General features: G+C 37.2%; 1 protein-coding gene across 1 annotated transcript; it reads right to left on the bottom strand.

The window, feature by feature from the left end:
- Window positions 1-20,807: 20,807 nt before the first annotated feature.
- On the bottom strand, window positions 20,808-21,389 carry LOC109120041 (uncharacterized). The gene has a single exon (XM_069296683.1). The coding sequence runs from the start codon at window positions 21,387-21,389 to the stop codon at window positions 20,808-20,810; it is 582 nt and encodes a 193-aa protein (XP_069152784.1).
- Window positions 21,390-24,371: the final 2,982 nt, after the last annotated feature.

Genomic DNA, 24,371 nt, shown 5'->3' with positions numbered 1-24,371 from the left:
ACGTCTCAGGGATGAAACTACCCAAGTACCTTCAATTGAGTCGGTTTCGATAGTCCGCGAATTTTTAGATGTGTTTCCTGTAGACCTTCCTGATATGCCACCGGATAGAGATATTGACTTCTGCATCGATCTTGAACCGGGTACTCGCCCCATTTCTATACCCCCTTATAGAATGGCTCCCACGGAGTTAAGAGATTTAAAGGCACAACTTCAAGAGTTGCTAAGCAAAGGCTTTATTAGACCAAGTGCATCTCCTTGGGGTGCTCCGGTATTATTTGTGAAGAAAAAGGATGGGAGTTTTCGGATGTGCATAGACTACAGACAGTTGAACAAGGTAACTATTAAGAACAAGTATCCCATTCCTCGCATTGATGACTTGTTCGACCAGTTACAAGGTGCTTGTGTCTTCTCTAAGATTGACTTGAGATCCGGTTATCATCAATTGAAAATACGAGCAACGAATGTTCCAAAGACTGCTTTTCGTACCAGGTATGGGCATTACGAATTTGTAGTGATGTCTTTTGGTCTTACGAATGCCCCTGCTGCTTTCATGAGCTTGATGAACGCAATTTTTAAGCCATATTTGGATCTCTTTGTGATCGTATTTATTGATGATATACTGATATACTCAAAGAGCAAGAAAGAACATGAGGAGCATTTGAGAATGGTACTGGAAATGTTGAGGGAGAAGAAGCTCTATGCCAAATTCTCCAAGTGTGAGTTTTGGCTAGATTCAGTGTCCTTCTTGGGGCACGTGGTGTCTAAGGAGGGCGTGATGGTGGATCCTTCTAAGATTGAGACAGTGAAGAATTGGGTAAGACCTACTAATGTGTCGGAAATAAGGAGCTTTGTAGGTTTAGCTAGCTATTACCATCGATTTGTCAAGGGATTCTCTTCCATTGCTTCCCAATTGACGAACTTGAATAAGCAGAATGTTCCATTTGTATGATCGGACGAGTGTGAAGAAAGCTTTCAAAAGCTCAAGACTTTGTTAACCACTGCACCAATTCTCACCTTGCCCGTGGAAGGTAAGAACTTCATTGTTTATTGTGATGCATCCTATTTTGGTTTGGGTGCAGTACTAATGCAAGAGAAGAATGTAATTGCTTATGCTTCAAGGCAATTGAAGGTGCATAAACGCAATTACCCGACCCATGATTTGGAATTGGTTGCGGTAGTGTTTGCATTAAAGCAATGGAGACATTATTTATATGGGGTTAAGTGTGAAGTCTACATGGATTAATCGTAGCCTACAATGCGTCTTTACTCAGAAAGATTTGAACTTGAGACACAGGAGATGGATGGAACTACTGAAGGACTACGACATCACTATCTTGTATCATCCGGGAAAGGCTAATGTTGTGGCAGACGCCTTAAGTAGAAAGGCAGGAAGCATGGGAAGTCTAGCTCACTTGCAAGTTTCTAGACGTCCATTGGCTAGAGAGGTTCAGACTCTGGCTAACGACTTGATGAGGTTAGAAGTAAATGAGAAGGGAGGATTGTTGGCTCGTGTGGAGGCAAGATCTTCTTTTCTTGACAAGATTAACGGAAAACAGTTTGAGGATGAGAAACTAAGCAGAATCCAAGATAAAGTATTTCGAGGAGAGTCTAAGGAAGCACAAATCGATGAGGAAGGTGTTTTGAGAATCAAGGGAAGGGTATGTGTACCCCGCGTCGATGATTTGATCAACACTATTCTGATAGAGGCTCATAGTTTAAGGTATTCTATACATCCTGGTGCAACCAAGATTTATCGTGACCTAAAGCAACACTTTTGGTGGAGTAGAATGAAGCGTGATATTGTTGATTTTATTGCCAAATGCCCAAACTGTCAGCAAGTAAAGTATGAACACCAGAGGCCCGGAGGAACACTTCAGAGAATGCCCATTCCTGAATGGAAGTGGGAAAGGATTGCAATGGATTTCTTGGTTGGTCTTCCAAAGACAATGGGTAAGTATGACTCTATTTGGGTAATTGTTGATAGGTTAACTAAGTCTGCTCATTTCATTCCGGTCAAGGTGACTTACAATGCAGAGAAGTTAGCCAAAATCTATATCTCAGAAATTGTTCGGTTGCATGGGGTTCCACTCTCCATCATATCAGATAGAGGTACACAGTTTACTTCTAAGTTTTGGAAAACATTGCATGCGGAATTGGGTACTAGGTTGTACCTTAGTACTGCGTTCCATCCTCAGACCGATGGTCAGTCTGAGTGAACGATTCAAGTGTTGGAGGTTATGCTTCGTGCATGTGTGATAGAATTTTGTGGTCATTGGGATAGTTTCTTACCCTTAGCAGAGTTCTCCTACAACAATAGCTATCACTCAAGCATTGATATGGCCCCATTTGAGGCACTATATGGGACAAGATGTAGGTCTTCCATTGGGTGGTTTGATGCATTTGAGGGTAGACCTTGGGGTAGTGACCTTCTGAGAGAATCGTTAGATAAAGTGAAATCTATTCACGAAAATCTGTTAGCGGCGCAAAGTAGGCAAAAGGAATATGCAGATAGACAGGTTAGAGACTTGGAGTTCATGGAGGGTGAACAAGTCTTGCTGAATTAAGCCCAAGGTATATTGGTCTCTTTGAAGTACTTAAGCGAGTAGGGGAGGTGGCTTATGAGTTAGCCTTGCCTCTAGGGCTGTCCGGAGTGCATTCGGTATTTCACGTGTCTATGTTGAAAAGATACCATGGGGATGGAAACTACATCATTCGTTGGGATTCAGTTCTGCTTGATGAAAATTTGTCTTGTGAGGAGGAGCCTGTTGCCATTTTAGATAGAGAAGTTCGCAAGCTGAGGTCAAGGGAGATTGCATCCATCAAAGTTCAATGGAAGAATCGACCCATTGAAGAAGCCACTTGGGAGAAAGAGGCTGATATGCAAGAAAGATACCCACACCTGTTTACAGATTCAGGTACTTCTTTTCGCCCTTATTTTTCTTCTTTTGATCGTTCGAGGATGAACGATGGGTAAATTGGTATCTATTGTAACGACCTGTTTAGTCGTTTTGAGCAACAGATGTTATTTCTGGAAAAATTGGCTGAGACGACGGATCCCACGATGGACCGTCATGGGCACGACAGACCGTCGAGGGGGTCTCGTTTCAAAACACTTAGAAATTCTGAAAAATGGGTACTGAAATCGACTCTCTGAACTTCGTAACCTGAATGGCAGGACGGACCGTCACAGGCGTGACGGACCGTCACAGACTCTTTAAGGGAATTGAGTCTCTGAACTCTGTCACGGAGCAGCAGGACGGACAGTCGCAGGCACGACAGGCTGTCACAGGCTGCGTAATCTGAGGCTGAGTCGGATTTCTTTAATGTTTTAAGGGACGTTTTTGACTATTCCTGCTTTAATTATAAAATTAGCGGGTTAATGTTAATAAGTATAATTACTTGGGGGTTAAAAGAGGTAACCTTGAGTAAATTAGTGGGTTATTATTGCCATCTTTTATTCTTAATTATATGCTAATTAGGGTAAAAGAAAGAGGGTTTGAATAAAGAAAACAGAAAGAACAAAGAGAGAGAGAGGATCGAACGAGAAGAGGAAAACACAAAGCTTTGGGGAATTTGCTTGCTTGATCACTAATCTTCGGTGGAGGTAGGTTATGGTTTTTACACTATTCGTAGTAAACTCTTAATAGCGAATGATATGTATGGGTAGTATTGTAAACCCTTCTATATGCTTAATTGTATGCTTGCATGAATGTGATTATGTAATTGTGATAAAATAAGCATGATGAAGCTACTAAATCCTAAATCTTGAGAAACCCTAATCTACTTTGTTAATGATGATGCCTTAGTGTAAAAGAAGGCTTGATGAATGAAAGTAGTGAGGTTACGGGATCGGGTGCCACGTTTCGGTACCAGGATAGTATATGAGAATCGGAGTGTCACGTTCCGACACCAGGATAGTATATGGATCGGGTGCCACGTTCCGGTACTAGGATAGTAAATGACGATCGGAGTGTCATGTTCCGACACCAAGATAGTATATGGATCGGGTGCCACGTTCCAGTACCAGGATAGAATATGGATCGGGTGTCACGTTCCGACACCAGGATAGAATGAGGATCGGAGTGTCACGTTCTGACACCAGGATAGTATATGAGGAGCGGAGTGTCATGTACCGACACGAGAGGAATAAAGATAATGAATCTCGAAAGATGTTAATATACTCAATCTAATGAACCTAATCCCCAAATGAGTATGATGAGGAGGCGTGAGTCCTCATTGATGTGCTTGGTGTTGTAACCAAGGGTTATGGTAATTGTAAATGCTGCATGCTAAGGATATTAGTTGATTTTATGATGTTATCTGATGTATACTGTTTTCTATTTTGAGTTGGCCGATGATACCTACTCAGTACTTGTGTTTGTACTGACGCCTACTTGTATTTGTTTTCTTTGTAAATTGTGGAGTGCAACAAACGTACCGTCGTCTTCAACTCAACCGCAACTCTATCCAGTCTTCATTACTCCGGATATCAGGGTGAGCTAATGCTTCTAGCTTGGACTGGATCCTCCTCTTCATGTCTTGATGCCTTGAAGTTCTGGTATGGACTATCTGTTTATGTATTTTAGCTTCTTAGATACTCTTAGATTTAGTAATTTGAAGTAGATGTTCTTGTGATGAGTACTCCCAGATTTTGGGGATAATAATAGTTGTTGAGTTTTTAGAAGTTATTGAATTGGTTTTTATTAATGAGTTTAAGTCTTCCGCATTACTTTCTGTTGATATTATATTGAAATGTTAAGGTTTAGATTGGTTGGTTCGCTCACATAAGAGGGTAAGTGTGGGTGCCAGTCGCGACCCGATTTGGGTCGTGAAAAAAGAAGAGAATTTAATACCTTGATCTTCATTCTCTCCATATTCAAAGAAATGTGAATATCTCTTCTTCATATACTCCTCATCTTCCTAAGTCGCTACTTCAACGAATTGGTTCCTCTAAAGGACCTTGACTAATGTAACTTGCTTTGTCCTCAACTTTCAAACTTGACAATCCAAAATCTGAACCAGAACATCTTCATCGATAAATTATCCTTAATCCCAACATTATCAGTTGGTTGAATCAATGAAGGATCACCGAAGCACTTCTTCAACATAGAAATATGGAATATCGGATGAATTGCCGCTAACTCTTGGGGTAGATCCAACTCATTAGCTACATTACCAACTCTCTTGGAGATTCTGTGAGGACCAATATACCGGGCACAAAGTTTCCACTTCTTACCTAACCTCATAACACTCTTCATTGGTGAAACCTTAAGATACACCTAATCGTCCACCTCAAACTCTAATGACCTTCTCCTAACATATGTGTAGAAATTTTGGCGACTTTCTTCCGTCTTCAATCCTTCTTGAATCACTTTTACCTTCTCCATATCTTGGTGAAATAGATATGGTCCTATCAACTCTTCTTCACCAACTTCGAACCAACCCAATAGGAGGCCTGCATCTTCTCCCATACAAAGCTTGATAAGGAGCCATTTGGATGCTTGAATGGTAACTATTGTTTTAAGCGAACTCAATAAGAGGTATGTGATTATCATAATTCCCCTTAAAGTTGATCACACAAGATATCATCATATCTTCTAAGGTTTGGATGGTACGCTCCACTTTTCCATCTGTCTGAGGATGAAAAACAGTGCTCAAATTCACCTTCAAACCCAAACCTTTATGGAAATATTTCTAGAACTGTGTCGTAAATTGTACTCCTCTATTTGAAATAATGGAGATCGGAACTCCATGAAGTCTTACCACTTACTAAAGGTACAACTTAGCATAATCCTCGACTGAATATGATGTTATTACCAGCAAGAAGTGGGCTGACTTTGTTATTCTATCGACAATCACCCAAATAGAATCATGCTGCATGCGAGCCCTTGGCAAGCCTTTGATGAAGTCCATATTAATCATCTCCCACTTCCATTCCGGAAGTTCTATATTCTGTGCCAAGCCTATAGGCCTTTGGTGTGCTACTTTTACTTGCTGGCAATTTGAACACTTGGCAATATACTCAACTATATCTTTCTTCATGCCTTCCCACCAATATACCACTCTCAAGTTACGGTTAATCTTGGTGGAACCCGGATGAATGGAATATCTGGATCAATGAGCCTCATCCAAGATCCTCTCTTGGAGTCGATCCACCTTCGGTACACATAATCTGAGTTGGTACTTCAACACACCATCTCCCCCTTAATAAAAATCCAATACTCTCTCCTTATGGACACTTGACTTCAAATCAAGCTCAAGCAAAATAGGGTCTTGGTCTTGCTTCTCTTTCACCTCTGACACTAATGATGATTTATCCCCATTGGTCACCACTATGCCTCCTTTTGTGGAATCCATAAGTTTGACTTCCAGATGTGCATGTCTATGCACGTGTATAACTAACTGTCTCTTTCCTTGTTCGACATGGAGAGTACTTCCCATGGACAACCTGCTTAAGGAATCATCAATCACATTAGCGTTACCTGGGTGTTAAAGAAAACTCATGTCATAATCCTCGAGTAATTCCAACCACCTTCTCTATCTAAGGTTGCGCTCTTTCTGGGTGAACACATATTGGAGGCTCTAGTGATTAGTGAATATATCAACATGAACACCATACAAGTAGTGGCACCGTATCTTCAAATCTAACACTACTGCAACCAATTCTAAGTCATGAGTTGGATAGTTCTACAGGCATAAGTTATAACCTTGCCATTCTACATTCACATTCAGCCCAAAACAACTCTTGATGCATCACAATACACCACAAAACCTTGGGTACCCTCTGGTAAGGTCAAGACTAAAGCAGTGGTCAATATCTTTCTCGTCTCCATAAAGATGTTCTTACAAGATTTAGACCATTGAAACTTAACAGTCTTCTGATTATCTTGGTCAAAGAAGAAGATATCGATGAGAATCCGTTGGAGATGTAGGTCTAGGCCAACTCTGAACTGCTTTGATCTTATGAATGTCAACTCTAATCCCTTCAACTAAAACAATGTGGCCTAATAAGGCCACAGACTTAAGCTAAACTCACACTTGGAGAACTTGACATATAGATCCTTATCTCTCAACGTCTGAAGAACAATCTGTGGATGACTAGCATGATCTTCTTCATTCCTTGAATAAATCAGTATGTCATCAATGAAGATGATGAAAAAGAGATCTAAATAAGGTTTTAAAACTCTATTCATAAGATTCATGAATGCTGCAGGTGAATTTGTCAAGCCAAAGGACATAACTAGAAATTCAGAATGCCCATATCTCATTCTGAAAGCTGTCTTTGGAATATCACATTCTCTAACTTTCAACTGATGATAGCCAATCTGAGGTCAATCTTTGAAAAACAAGAAACACCCCTACATTTATCAAAAGATCATCTATCCTTGGGAGAAAATATTTATTCTTGATGGTTACATTATTCAATTGACGGTAGTCTATACACATCCTAAGGGAACTATCTTTATTTCTTACAAATAAGAACGGAGTACCCCAAGGTGAGACATTTGGTCAAATGAAGCATTTATCTAGCAAATCTTTCAATTTTTCCCTTTGCTCTTTTAACTCTGCTGGTGCCATTCTGTATGGCGGAATAGAGATAGGACAAGTATCTGGGATGATGTCTATGCCAAAGTCTATCACTCTTTCAGAAGGAACTCTGGGTAGATCATCCGGAAAAACTTCTGCAAACTCTTTGACTATAGAAACTAAAAAAGGGAATGTACCTCAATACTTGAGTTATTAACTCAGACTAAGTGATAGATACAACCCTTTGAGACTAACTTCCTCGTCTTAAGGTATGAAATGAAACGATCCTTAGGCACTGGTGAACTATTAGCCTACTCTATGACTGGATCATTTGGAATTTGAAACTTGACAACTTGAATTCTGCAATCTATTGATGCATAACTGGCATGGAACCAGTCCATACCTAGAATGACATCAAAATCTACCATGTCCAATTCTACTAGATCAGCCATGGTGTTCTTGTGATTGATGGAAACAGGACAATCCAGATAGACTCTTTTCACTAAGATAGACTCCCAAACAGGTGAAGAAACACAAAAGGGTTCACAAAGCTTTTCACGTAGAGTTTCAAACTCATTTGCAACATTAGGAGTTACAAAAGATAAACTTGCTCTTGGGTCTAACAAAGCACATCAAAAGTAAAGACTTTGATCCTACCCGTAACAACATCTGGAGAGTTCTCTTGCTCTTGGCGGCTAGTGATGGTATAAAGATGGTTTGCCCCTCTGTCAGTACAGGAAGGGGCTTTTCTAGGTGCAGCACTGTCAGGTGGAGCAACTGATAAAGATTAAGATCTATTTCCGGATTTCCACCACCTTGCTTATTCTTGGGGCACTCTTTCATCAAGTGACCCTCTTGACCACACTTGTAACAACCTGTCTGGCCACCACAACAATTTTCTGGGTGGTTTCTACATCACTTAGTATATGCAGAAACCCTACTTCCTCCTTGCACCACACTACCTTGACTTTAAGTTCTTCAAAATTTGGCTACTATACTCACCTCGATTTCTGTGCGCAGGTGCACTAGCAAATGATGGCTCCTCTTTGATTTTTGAAAATGCGGTCGACTTGAACCACTTTTTTGTTAAACAGACTCATTCCCTGTCTTCGAGTTCTTGTTTTGCTACTCCTCTTTGTCCCTCAGCTTCTCCTCTTCAACTTGTTGCACATAAACCATAATCTTGGATATGTCCATGTCACCTATCAACATGTTATCCCTACCTTCCTTACTTGAAGCACAACCAAAACTAGCAACAAACAAGCTCATTCACCTCCGTATGTCCTTCACCATCTCCGGAGCATAGCGAGATAATTGGGTGAATTTCCTATACTCATGAACACTCATGGAATCTTGTTTCAAGGTGAAGAACTATGGTACCTTTGCTTCCTTAAGTTCTCGAGGAAAGAACCTCACCAAAAAGTCTTCTTCAAAGCAAGCCCAACTTGGATGTAGTGCATCCTCAGCTCTGCCTTCCTTCAATTAGCCGAACCAAGTTCTAGCCACACTCTTCAGTTGGTATGCAACTAATTCAACACTTCCAACATCAACCACATGCATTACCTCAAACACTTTCTTCAACTCTTCCACAAAGTTTTTCGGATCCTCAGTAGTGCTTGATCCGGTGAAGCTAGAAGGAGTCATTCTCAGAAACTCACGAACCCTCGAGGTGACAACCCCTTCTTTTTGAGCTTCTTTCTATTGCCCGACTTGGTTAGTTATTACTTGACTTAACATCCGGATACCTTCCTGAAATTCGATGTTGGTAACCTCTTCTTGGGGTTGCACATCTGGTGCATTAGGGATCTCTTGTTCATCATTATTTCTTCTGGCTGGTCGACTTCTGACTGCTCTTCGTTGAGGAATGATAGATTTTAAAAATATGAGTAAGCACGAATTAGAGAGAGACTTTTAGAGATAAACTCTAACGCACAAAAATGAATATGAAAGAAGTGAGATTTTTCTAAATGTCGTAGACTCCTAATAATATAGTGGCGCACTTCACATCGATGAGTAAGACTCTACGGACACGACTTCATAGACTCCATAGGACTCTTGAACTCTGTGCTCTAATGCCAAGTTTGTCACACCCGGAGCCTACATCTTGGACGTGGCCGACACTCGATGATCATTGTTAGCCTCGAGCAAGCCCTTGGCTTGGCTTACTTAACTCAGCGGAAGACAATAATCATACTTACGAATGAAAGAGCTTAACTAAATTGCACTGTAGTACTATCTTGATTGGTTCAAAAGTTTAAATATTCAAATTGGCCAAAATGGAAACTCAAGTCTTCAACACAAGAATCAAAAGTAAGACTACTGAACTACTAGCTGTCTAGGAAGCCTCTAAACTAACTGATATGGATGTTGGGACATACCCCACAACATACTAATGAACTAAACGAGTAAAGCAAATGAAAAGGATGTCCTCTAAAATTTCAGGAGGCTCACCTCTGACTTTGGAGCTCGATCTAGATCAATGAAGCATTGCGTGCTGATCTTGGTTACCTATGTATGCATCATAAGACGATGCAGGCTAACTGAAATCAGTACATATAATGTATGAGTATGTAGTTGAAATGCTAAACACATCTATAAAGCTTGAAATAGATTAAGGATGAACTTACCTTGACTCTGCCTGACTCACAAGATAACAACTCAATATAAACAATAAAGACATATATAATATATCTCTCTAACCGACAACCACAACTATGCTATGAAGTGGTGATACAACATCTCGCCCACGCTGCCAGAACTGTCCTATACTTAGCTGTCGAACAATACATTCTCAACTAAGTGGATCCACTAGCTAACTTACATGATCATCTTTAAAATATGACATTTAAATATCCATGATGGCTATATGTTTTACATTGAAACTTGAGTTAATCTGAACTCTCATCCCACATCAGTGCTCAATACTACTCCAAAAATATACTTTAGCTCATGCTTTTAAAATAGCCTCTTTCCTCCGAGTTGAGATAAGTTGATAAACTCTTTTAGTTTTAAAAAACTCCTCTTGGATCAATGCTCCCCTTTTTAATCAAAAACTCTTTTGGAACTCTTTCTTTTCTTGACTCAAATGTAAAAACATTTATAAACTTCCTATGGAATACTTAGTTCCCTTACACCTTTTGAGAAATGAACTCAACGTTTACTATTATCCTTAACTCAAACTCGAACCTTAAAACGAAGTTAAAAATGTTTAAGTAAGACTCTAAGAACTTTAAAAAGCTTTACTTTAACTCACTTTCATAGCTTTGAACTTGACTTCTTAACTATCTTAACCTTGATTCTAAGTTTCATTGAATTGGGTAATGGATTCAAGGATCATGATATCATGTTTATGGATGATTTCATGATTTTTATATGTAATTTAGAGTGTTTGAATCAACTAGGAATGATAGGTACATCACTTAGGAACTCGCACGAAAAGATAGGGAACGAACGGGGTCTCCAGGTGACCTAAGCGCTATGAGAGAGGCAGAGAGCAATGAGAGAGGTAGAGAGCCAGAGCTTGATGGAAAGACTCTGGTCTGAGGTACTCTGGCTAGCGCGCCGCACCAGGGCCTGTCTGTTCGAGCTTGTCTTGATGGGCTTAGACGCGGCGCCCCAAGGGTTTTTAGACGGGATTTTTGACTTTTCTTCTCAGTTTTTCATATCTAAACGTCCTAAACTTTTATGGATCTTTGCCGCACTTATAACCATTTATATACTCAATACCCAATAGATTAGACCCAAAAATAGTCCTGAAACTTAAATTAAAACTACTAGATATGAACTATAATTCAACCAACACGATCACAATTTTTCGTCAAGAACTTCCATGTTCATAATTTAATAAACAATAACTTGATGAATTAAATAAAATTAGGGTGTGGGTGGAAGGACCCAACACATAAATATCTCACATACCTCGATAGGGATTACCCCTGACGAAATCCACGCAACGATCTTAGCATTCTTGGACAATTTTTGATCTTTCTCTTCTTTTATCTTTTCTCCCAATCCCTAAGCATTCTTGGTTTTCTAAAACTGATTTTGGACTTGGTTTTACCCCTAATATAACCTTAAAATGAATTAGGAAATGCTAGGGAAAAAAGACAACTTTATCCTACTAAAATCCGGATTGATTTTCCTCAACTCAACATCCTAACTCCCAAAAAGCATATCACTCTTATATGACATTGGATTTTTGCAAACTCAACAACGTTGGATAGATCTTCCCAATTTATTTCCAACCATATGTGGAACTCATTCAAACTTTTTCTGAGCTGGAAGTTATGGTCGTTTAAAAATGACAAAAACTCATTTTTGAAAGCCGAAAATTTTCCAGATTTCCTTACTTATTCCCAATATTGATATTTTTTGGGTTTTCAGCTTATTATTAGTTAATTCAAGTTACTATATGTTACAATCTTACTCCAGGAGGCTAAAGCTTGCAACAATGCCAATTCAGTCTGCTATGCCCGCCTTTACAGGTAATTACTCGGGAACTCCACCTCATAATTTAATTCAGGATAGTTAGGGAGTCACACAATTGGCACATAGTAGTCCATACTTTTTATCGTACTTTCTATAACTATGGAGAACCTATGTATGTGAGGAGATTTTCCCCACCCACACGTGATGAATTTCGCGCAGCAACACTCTAGAGTTTTGGTACCCACGGGAAATGGTAGTAACGGTAGAAAGAATCCACAAAATGGGAGAGGAGTATATCAACGAGGCCACAAAGGTAGGAGAAATGGTAATGTAAGAAGAGGTACATTGCATCCAGGTAGGGAAGTAGACCCTCACGATGATAGAGCGTAGTGTTATGCCTTTTTGGGAAGGACCGAGGTAGAGGTACTTGATTAGTGATCACAAGTACGATTTTTAACTATGACCGAATGACTGATATGCTATGTGATCAGGTTTCTATTTAATTTTTGATATATTTAATGCACTCATCCATGTCTCTAACATAGTTTGGAAGTTTGTTATAGTCAACTATATTTAACGTGCTTTTCCTATTTTATTAATGGATTTTCAGACTTGGGATGATTTGGTTATTTTTTGATATGATCTTAGGCATGACTTGGTTTTCCCCCTATTATGATGTTCTTATAATACTGGTCTGTAACTCTATAAATTCCGGGAAGGGAAAAGTTAGAGTGTGACAGGGTGTACAAGCCTAAGCAAGCTAAGATTATATCCTTCATTCGGGTTAGGAAACTGGTAAGGCACGATTGTACGACTTATTTGGCTTATATTCATGTTGTGAAGGTTAAGTATCTATCTATTGAGTCTAATCCCGTGGTGTAACAATTTAGAGAATTGTTTTCTAATGATTTGTTTGGTATGCCTCCTGATAGAGATATAGATTTCTGCATTGATTTAGAACCTCGTACTCTTCCCATTTCCATCACTCCATATCGCATGGCTTCGGCGGAATTAAGAGAGCTCAAGGATCAAATCCTTAAGATTTTTGATAAATGATTTTTTCGTTCTAGTTCTTCTCAGTGGGGTGTTCCTATTTTGTTTGTTAAGAAAAATGATGGTAGTAGGAGGATGTGTATAGATTACTGACAATTGAATATGGTCACCATTCAAAACAAGTACCTGTTGCCTCGATTAGATGATATTTTTGACCAATTACAAGGTGCATCAGTTTTATCCAAGAATGATCTACGGTATGGTTACCATCTGCTGAAGAGTAGGCTTGAGGATGTGCCCAAGACAACTCATAAACTCACTATGGGAACTACGAGTTTCTAGTTATGTCATTTCGGTTGACTAATGTGCCAACAACTTTAATGAGTTTAATGAGCTGTGTTCAAGCCATTTCTTGATTCATTTGTCATTGTCTTTATAGATGATATTTTGGTCTATTTGAAAAGTGATGAAGAGAATGCCGACCATCTTCGTATGTTTTTGGGTGCTCTTGGGAAACTAAGGTTGCATATGAAATTTTTCTAAGCATGAATTTTGGTTGACTTCAGTTGCATTTTAGGAACATGTAGTTTTTAAAGAAGGGGTAATGGTAGATCCCCAAAATATTGAGGCGATTAAAAATTGGGTTCGTCCTAGCTCTGTGATGAAAGATAGGAGTTTTGTAGGACTCGCAAGCTTCTATCATCGATTGGTGAAGAACTTTTCTTATATCACCACTCACTTGACAAATTTGATGAAAAAGAGGTACCCTTTGAACGGGCTTTAAAATATGATGAGATATTTCAAAAGCTTAAGACTCTCTTGACCACCGCACCTATCTTAGCACTACCAGCAAAAAGTTAAAATTGTATAATTTATTGTGATGCTTCACATTATTATTTTGGTGCTATCTTAGTATATGATAAGAATGTTATAGTTTATGCATCGCGATAGTTGAAGGCAAACGAGAGGAATTATCTAAATCATGATTTATATTTGGAAACATTAGTGTTTTTTCTTAAGATCTTGGTCCATGACCTCTATGGTGTCAAGTGTGAAGTGTTTACTAATCATCATAGTTTGCAACAGGTGTTCACTCAAAAGGATATGAATTTGAGATAACAAAGGTGGATGGAGTGACTCAAAGATTATGATGTCACCATTCAATACCATCTAGGTAAGGCTAATTTAGTGGCAGACGTTTTAAGTCAAGAAGTGGTAAGTATGGGTTGTTTAATTTTCTTGAGTGTAACTAGGGGATCCTTGGCTAAGGAGATTCAAACCTTGGAGTCTAAGTGCATGCAGTTGGGCATCTTAGAAAAAAGTGGGGTGTTAGCTAGCATTAGAGTTAGGGCCATGTTTATTGAAGAGATCCAGGCCAAGAAATTTGTGGATGAAAATTTGAATGAACTTAAGAAGAAGACTATGATTGGTAAGGTATAAGAGAGCACTCTTGATGTGGAAGGTGTGCTCAATTTTAAAGAAAGGATTTGTGTTCTTCACTTGATGACTTGATTCATAAATTGTTGACAGAATCCCATGGTTCACAATATTCTATTTATCCGGGCGTGAACATGATATAACAAGATTTGAAGCCAATTTATTAGTGGTTGGTATGTATAAGGATACAACGGAGTTTGTGGTTAAGTGTCAAAATTGCCAATAAGTAAATATGAGCACCAAAGTCCTGGTTTGCTTCTAAAAATGTCAATTTCGTAATGGAAGTGGGAAAGGATAGCCATGAATTTCTTGGTTGGTATTCCCAAGGCTTATGGAAAGTTTGATTCTATTTGGGTAGTGATTGATAGATTGACTAAGTCAGCCCATTTTATTCCGTTAAGAATGTAATATAATGATGAACACTTGGCTAAGGTTCATGTGAAAAAGATAGTGAGGTTGCATGAGGTTTTCTATCATCTCAGACCGTGCTATACAATTTACCTCCATGTTTTGTAGGAAATTACATGATGAATTGGGCACACAACTCAGTTTTAGTACCGATTTCCATTTACATATGGAAGGGCAGTTAGAGAGGACTATTCAAATGTTAGTAAACATGTTGAGGGCATGTGTAATTAATTTTGGAGGGCATTGGGATAAGTTCTTACCTTTGTATGAATTATCTTATAATATTAGTTATTACTCCAGTATTGATAGGACACCATTTAGGACATTATATGGGAGGGGATATAGATTACCAATAGTATGGCTCGAGGCTGAAGAAAACTTTTGGGAGTTGATATAGTGAAGGATGCTCAAGAAAAGATGAGGAGTATTCAAACTAAACTTTTAGTAGCCCAGAGTAGACATAAGAAGCATGCAGATCATAAATGTGAAATTGTACATTATTTTTTAAATGATAGTGATATTATATATGTTCGGTATATGAATGTGATTATTATGTTGTAATGACTTATATATGTTGCGCTTAGTGAGATAGCCGTGTGATCCTACCTACACTGTGGTTGTGTATTGATACTACACTTGCTCTTTCTTTTGTTGAGTATAGGGCATTTTTAAGCGGCTATTAACAGACCTGCTTAGAATGTTAGTGATTGTTCGAATTCAAGGGTGATCAGTTCTTCTGGGCTACCACGAGTTGTCTTTTCTGTCTCCGTACACATTTCAATTTTAGACTAGTTCTTTAGTTAGTTTATGTTAGATTGGGGTTTTAACCCTTCTTGTTTAGACTTATGGTTGAACCTTAGATGTTTTTGTACATAGAGTTTCGAGTTCTAGATGTTTTTCCGCATTTGCTTAGTTATTAGGCTTTTGTTTAGAGTTTGTGGAAACTCCCTATGTTTTCCGTAGCATTTAAACCTGCATTCGTATATTTAAATGTCTTATTTGTTTGGTTATCTTCTTAGCTAATTAGTATTGATGGTTCTCCCACCGGAGAGTTAGTGTGGTGTCAATCACGATGTCTGGGTTGTGACGCTATGAAAAGTTTAAAGGGAAATCCCTTTATCTAGATGCAATCAATCCTTACTTCCGAATTACACAATTTTTCATGCATATGTTTTAACAATAGGGAGTGACTATTATAAATAGTTGTGACCTTTATAAAAGGTTGTGTATTTTCTAAAGGATTGTGCCCTCCAAAGGATTGTGACCTTTTTGAAAGGTTGTCTTTTTTTCCAAAGAGTTGTGACATTTACCCTTTGTTGGCTACAAATAGAGAAACTTTCTCTCATTTTTCTCTATACAATTCTTCCCTTGTTCTGCATATAGTTCTTACAAAACAAAATCAATCGATCATGTTTGTGTGTGTGATTCGTTGCTGTCTTTTTGAGTTAGTTGAAATTATCGAAGTTTGAGGTACCACTACTTCTTTGATGATTAATTCGTTTTATGTTGAGAGGAATTAATCTTCAACCTTGGTTATTTGAGGGGATTAAATTTCTTAAGGACACATAATGCGTTTTGTGGACTCAAATAGTTCTGCTTTTTCTTTTCATCTTTTATTATTTCTTGTTTGTTAGTCTGAATACCGGAGATAAAGATAACAATATCGATGATGATAATAATAATAATAATAATAGTAATAATAATAATAATAATAATAATAGTAATAATAATAATAATAATAATAATAATAATAGTAATAATAATAATAATAATGATGATGATGATAATAATAATAATAATAACAATAATAATAATAATAACAACAACAACAACAACAACAACAACAACAACAACAACAACAACAACAACAACAACAACAACAACAACAATAATAATAATAATAATAATAATTCACCATTTTCTTGGATCCTTTTGTTTATCAAACAATGTCATAACTTTTCTAGTAATTTGATTCTAATCATGCCGTAAGAATGTTCTTCTCTAATGTAAGGGATGAATATTAGCAAGAGTAAGCGAAACTTGGTTCTTTACAAAGAATCCTACAATTTTTTGACATACATTTCAAGTATATATAAACTAGTTTGATCTCTAACATCACCCGACATATTAAAAAATCGGTCAAAACATATACATTGTCGGTATTAGCTCGCCTCAATTGACTAAATTTTCATTTAAGATGAAAAAAATATTGAATATCTCCCTAATATAGATAGTTTATACTCTAACCGACTAATTTTTATTCTTTTATATATAAGAGTGAATAATATTTAATAGTTCAGTTGTTACTAAAAACTTAACTGTCACGACCAGAAAGTATCCCGTAGAAGTTAGGGAGAACCCTTGGGTCATGAACGGGCATACTTGACCCCTTAGGGTCTTGTACAAGCCCTTAGCTATCGTTCATTACACAAGACATGAAAAGTAGTGCGGGATTTAAAACTTTTCATGGCATTTAATAAAAAGAAGGTTTTTCATAAATACTTAGAGAATCTCATCGTCACAAGCCAACTTAAAGAGGACATACCAAATCTTGAAATAGTAAATTTCCCAAGCTTCACCTTCAAATCTTTCAAAAAGCCTCTAACCTATACTTATAGAGTATAAAAAAAATGGGGTTAGTATAAATAATGTACTAAGTATGGCATATGCAAAGACATGCAAAAAGGGACATTTTAGTAAAAATACATTTTCATGCCAATTAAGTAAAACATTCAATAATATAGAAGTAAAGCAATATAAGAATCATCATTTAACACTTAGAGAAGAATTTCCATAATTTTAACAAAAAGGAGCATTTACACTAAACTTCCAAAATAATTACAGTAAGCTTGTTCCAAATCATAGTCAACTATCCTATTCCAAAAAAATAGTGAACTTCCAAGGCCAAGCAAAGAGGAAAAGAACTCATATCTTTTGGAGTTTCCCTAAGTTAGGTTATCCGAAGACTCACCAAGCTAAGACATGAATAAGTACGCATATGCCTCATTCAATTCACACCAAACTGATCCTCAAGACTACCCTTTTGGCTTACTCACCTTGGGAGAACAAGCCACCACACAATGACAAGACATTAGAAGAACACTCAAGCAGCCCACCAAGACTTTTCTTTCGGAATGCCTATTTAGTGCAATGAGTAGATGGCGTCCCATACCACCACCTACCCTAAGTTGTATACTCTTTTAGAAGGCTTGGCACCACGACTCCGCTTTCGAAAGGTCTACTAAGTGCAATGGATAGATATCGTCCCATTCCACTACCTACCCTAAGTATTACGTTCTTTTAGGAGACTTAGTTCATTTAATTCATATAAGGTTCGCCAAGACTCCCCTTTAGGAATGCCTACCTAGTGCAATGGATAAATAGCATCCCATTTTACTACCTTCCCTAAGTAGTACACTCTTTTTGAAGACTTACCACTTTCATTACTTTTGTAGGATTTAGCTTAACAGACATAGACCATGAGAGCTAGATATTGAATCCCGATATTAACCCTATCGGATGAAGGTTCCTCACTTGCCTAGAGTAAGGTCATTCTCTTAGCTTTTACATGGCTTGCCCAATACTACACCTATGTGGGCGGATAGTTAAGGGATAAGGATATTGCTACGAAGTACCTCATTCTCTACTAACGAGTAGTAATCATCTCAAGAGGTACACTGTGATACAACATCTCAACTCATGAAGTATAACCCACCTCTTCTTCATATAGGCATAGCCCCCACGTATTCTAAATATTATAAACTATAAGTTAATGATAACTAGTGAACACCACATTTCAACTCACTAAGGGAATTCATCCTTTGACTTATATTAGAAAGCTCTTAGGATGTAATGAGGTTTCTAATAAACACTTCATCTCAAATCAGGAAGGGTGTTCACCCCAAAACTCCCCCTTTGACTTAACATAGATTCATTCATTCTTTTAAGTGTGACGTGTGTGTACATGTGATCACACCTTGCACATAAGCATCATTTTCATTTACATTTAACTTCTTTACATGCTTAGACCTTTATTCATCACATTACACAATTTACATGCTTCACATAAACATATACTTAATTTAAGCATACTCTCTAGCCTACTTCACATATTAGCTTCATAAGGCACATTTAACAAGAATAACATTATTATAATCTTACTTCACATAACAAGCCTTCATGGCCTCATTCACAATATATAAGTAACTTCATAATCATACAATTTAAGTAAACACCTGCCACCAAGAAGGTGGACCATACCACTCAAGAGCATTTCGAAATTAAAGTTAAACAACATAACCAACTTACCCTTTAGTTCCATAACCTATAACATTTTAATCAAAAATTCATCCTAAATTATCACTTAGGGAATTATCTAAACATCAACAACAACACAAGTAAAGCAAAGCTCAAAGACTACAAAACCAAGCTCATTTAACCCATTTCTTATGCCACAATTTGATAAAAAACTTTATTATGATTTCATTGAAGTTTTAGCATTAAAATGATCAACTAATATTAGAAACATCATTTTTGAATCATTAGAAACGTGTTCACGCAAGATCCATATTTAGAGTTGAAGATTGAGGAAACTAGGGTTGAAAACGCTTTATGAAAATCCATTAGAAGTGACTCTTTGAACGGAAAAGAGTTACAGAATGGATACCATACCTTATACAACAGAAACCCCACTGGCTTTGATGAATAACTTGACCACCAACATCCCTCCGAGCTCCTTCTTGACTTCTAGCTTCTATGGAGTTTGAGAGAGAGAGTTCTAAGTTAGAGGGGTTTTGGGTTTCAGGAAATGAGGTCTAAAATTTGGTCTTAGGGTTTAAAACACTTTAATATACCTAATAGACCCTAAGATAAACGTCCAAGGTCCTTAAAAGACTTGGGGTGAATCTACCAAACACCCCAAGCAAGGGCAGCCTCTTAACAACTTTTGCAGACAGCTCCAACAAGACCAACCAACGGACCGTTTGTCCATGGACGGTCCGTTGGTGGTGGTTTGTTGGTTGAGACTTCAGCTTCCAAACATGAAAGACTTTCAGGTCCAATCAATGGACCAAGTTGACGGGCTGTTGGCTATATCATTGGCTGTCGTTTGGTTAGTTGGTGGACGCTGCCAAGGCAGTTTGGGTCCAAGTCATGGGCCCTTCTCTAGGGCCCCTTGTGGGTCCTAGGTGGGGTCGTTCCCAGATGTTAAACCCCTAAAAATATTCTTCTAGGTCTTAGGAATATCCCAAATCAATTTTGATTAAAACGAACATGTAAAACTCACTCAAACACATCAAAACACACAAGCACTTTATAAGGCATATCTTCCGAACGTCATGGACATTCTTGGACGATTGACCTCAAAACATAACCAAACTTTACGCACTGCCTAATAACATCAATTTAATTCATTTTAACTTAAAATTAACTCAATAAACATTCATTTAGCTCTAGTTAACCTTAGTTCATTTTAGGGTGTTAAATTCTCCCCCACTTGGAATAACATTCGTCCTCGAATGACACTAAACTTTAAGACCTAAAAGACACCATTGGAAACTCATAACGCATTACAATCAGGATCAAAACACTCAAAATCAAAGAATCAACTAGAAAGGAGCATAGATTCACACCTTCACACACTTTGCAACATAAGAAACTTTCGCAAAACTTCACAAATTTCAAAATTCATCTCTGTCCTTCTCTTATGAAGGAATTACCTCCTACAACTTTAAACATGCTCATATCAAAAAACATTTATACACATTGAAAATTCAATTCAAGACAAAACATTTTTTTCAAAATTCAGAAAACTTACAGTGAACATCACTATAACACTGTCAACATGTTAGAAAAAAAAAAATCTATTCCTTATGCATTTCATCAAAACGGCATGATAATATGAAGTATAAAACCATATAAACTCATGTAATAACATATATCAAACAATCATAAAGATTTAAGACTTACCGGGACTATCAATTCCGGATTAGTACTACTTCTTAGCTTTCACCTCCCTAGAGGTGAGTCTTCTTTGGAACATTGGGATCTAGGCAACCCTGAGGAGCTTGTTTGACCTCCTTACCTCTTGATTTGATGTTAGGGCAGTCCCTCATTTTGTGGCCCTTATTACGACATGCAAAACAACCATCCATACCGGTAAGACACCTACCCATATGTTGCTTTCCACAAGAAGTGCACCAAGTCCTCTCAAAAGTGTGGCCATTACCTTGGGAATTGTTGTTTGGAACCCTATGCTTGTTTCCCATGGAAGAATCTTGATGATAGGACCTCTTCTTTGGTTTTTGGTGACTAGAATTATCCGACCTAGGCCTCTCACCCTCTTGCCTTATCTCCCTAATTTTGGATTCCTCAATTTGTTGGGCATACACCATGAGCCTAGAAATATCCATATCATTAAGAAGCATTGCTGTACGACACTCTTTCTCCACCAAGCTAGACACTCCCATCACAAACTTGTTCATCCTATCCCTAGGGATGGCTACCATGGTTGGGGCATACTTCGAGAGTTGGGTGAATTTGAGAGAGTACTCTTGAACACTCATTCCCCCTTGACGAAGGTTCATGAATTCAACCATATTCTTCTCTCTCCACTCTTCGGTAAAGAAACTATTTAGGAAAGCCTCTTTAATTTCCTCCCAATCAACCAGACCGATTTCTAAGGGTCTCTCACCCCTCCATTTCTCAAACCACACTTGAGCCACATCCTTGAGTTGATAAGGACAATTTTTTTGTACAATTTTGTTTCTATGTAACAATGAAGTTTGTAGAAAATAAAAAGTACAACACTGACTTATTAGGTGAAATTTTAATATTCTTCAAATCAATTGCATAGTCCAATTTATTCAGAGTAGAAAACTACTAAAGTTTTTAGTCTACAACAATCCGACGCAATCAAATTCTCAAGGAGTACAAAACTACAAGATCTTTTTTTCCCTCCAAATAGAATAAACCAAATTCTTAGATAATTACATAGAAATGATTTTCTTTTTAAAATAGTCTTTCAACTATAACATTTTGACATACTATTTTATTAAAAAAAATATGCATATCTCATTCTGCAAATTAGTGAATTTTAAAGGTAACACTATTTGCCAAAGAAAATTCATTCAAAAAACATATGATTTGTAAAACTTTTTCCAAAGTCACACATGATAAATATTAAAATTTTTAACCTTTAAAAATTATTTTTGCATCCTTAGATAAATAATAAGAGGTTACCGGTTAATACCAATAACTAATGCATTTATCTTCTACTTTCATGATTTATTTCTCAAAATAAGTAGAATACAAGAAATACAAATAGTTTAATAATTTCCTTAAGATTTTTTTTCATCCTATATTCCTAAGATACTTAGAATAAAAGTTTGAAGAACTTGGGTAAGATACAAAATTTAAGAACATTTTCACAACTAGAAAATTAAAAGAGTAGAGAAACTAGAATCAGAAACATATTTAAAAAATATACGCATTATTTTTCTTAAGGAAGAATTGTTGTTAATCTGTTTAAAGAATCTTACTAACTCAACAAACTTTACAGATTCACGATGTTACTAATGTTTGATGAACCAGTATAGAACAGAAGAACATAATTAATTCACAAATCTAAAATCTGTAAGACATACCAGAATGTAGAAAAATAGAAAGAAGATCAAACCCACTAAATGCATATTTCCCCTTAAGGAAATTATTCCCCTCTAGTATCCGAAATTTGATTTGGAATATGTCATCCCCGGATAGAATGATCTCAATGACCAATGTATTGATACCCATAATGTTAGTGTCAGCAAGCCACTCAACAACAGTAAAGTACACTTAGAATACTAGATTTAGTAGTAGTAGAAGAAGTTTAAAAATTCTGTTGTTAAAATGAGATGAAATCCCTCAATTTATAGAAAACAAAGGGTAGTGCGAAAAAGTTCTCATTGTGCCTTATTGGTCACAAACCTTTAGAAAAATCAGAATCTTTCGGAAGGGTCATCACTTTTTATAAAAGTCACAGCTTTTCATAAAAGTCAAAACTTTGCATAAAATTTGAAATTTTTCGTAGAAGTCACAACTTTTCATAGAAGTCGCAACTTTTCATCAAAGTCACAACTCTTCATAAAAATTATAACTCTTCATTTTCCATTCACATCTTTTGACACCCAATAAACTTCTCTTTTTTTTATTTGAATGATGAGATAATGAGTTATACGCCTCCATTTTATACATCTCCTATGTCTACCAGACGGTGCATACTGCTACCACAATGAAAACATCTCACCCGCTGAATGAACTCTCACATCTCCTCCAGGGTCCACTATTCCAACTCCTCAAGGTATGACCACAGGTTCTAGTGGTTTTGTAGCCCCCATCCTGAATAAGGGGCACCTCCCAATCAATACAAGTAGATGGAATTATGCATCACCAATAACTAGTGCGTGGCAGACAAATATTCCCCCGCTTCTTCTTGGACGGACAATCTAATATACACACTTTATTCGGTGATCGCCCTGGTTCATATGTACAACATCAAGGTCTGGATGGAAATAAATGTCCCCTACTACTTCTAGAAGTTTAATTTCAGTTCGTCTCATAGTAATGATTGGGACCAATTTACCTATCACACAATAAAGATTCAGTTGCATCATCCTCTAATGATAACATTGATTCTCTATGATCTATTCCTGTGACCACTCAGGTCCCAGAAGTGTCAGTGGATTGCAAAATCATAAATATGCATGTTTTATAAAAAACACAAAAAGAATAGTATCCTCAAGATCTGCTCCCAGATCCATTTGAAAAGGAAACCAGACAAATTGTATTTTATTTCCTTTTCCTCGTGGGTTCTTCATGCTAATAGATTCCTTGGAAATACTAATCTACCTAGCTAGCAATTTGGGACTTATATTGGCATCTTATTTTGCTTTATTTAGTGGATATCATTGTCGTAAATGAATGTATTAGAGAATCGATGTAAACTAACACTGTTCCATTGATTTATTACTATTCTATAAAGTGGAGCTTGAGAGAAAGACGAGGAAGAAACAGATAAGATATTATTTGATGATTAAAGAATTACATTTGTGTGGACTACTTATATTAAACTTTTAGGATTAGCTAACTAACTATCTGACTAACTATCCTTATCACTTAACGACAAAATTAGCTAACTAATTAACAACCTCTCACTCAGTTAGCTAACACTTAGTTACATCCAACTTAGTATGTACTATATTCAACCCCCCTCAAGTAAGGTGGTACGAAGATATCCTTAAGACCTAGTTTGAACAACAAATAATCATGTTGGAAGGTAACCAACCCCTTAGTAAGTATGTCTACAGGCTGCTATGTACATGCCAAATAAACTATGTTGATCAATCCCAACTGGATTTTTTAATAAATAAAATGACGGTCAATGTCAATGTCTTTTTTATGTTCATGGAATACTGGATTGACTGCTATTCAGATTGTAGACTTTCTATCACATGATATATCTAACGGCAACTGAATGAACAATCCTAATTCCTCAAACAGACCAATGAGCCAAACAACTTCAGCAACTTTTGAAGCAAGGC

The sequence above is a fragment of the Solanum lycopersicum genome, chromosome 4 (assembly GCF_036512215.1).
Source record: "Solanum lycopersicum chromosome 4, SLM_r2.1".
NCBI lineage: Eukaryota > Viridiplantae > Streptophyta > Magnoliopsida > Solanales > Solanaceae > Solanum > Solanum lycopersicum.
This window is presented reverse-complemented; position numbering and strand designations above follow the sequence as displayed.

What these genes read in the sequence shown, in the direction of transcription:
- LOC109120041 (XM_069296683.1), bottom strand. Translation starts at nt 21,389, where the DNA reads ATGGTTGAATTCATGAACCTTCGTCAAGGGGGAATGAGTGTTCAAGAG.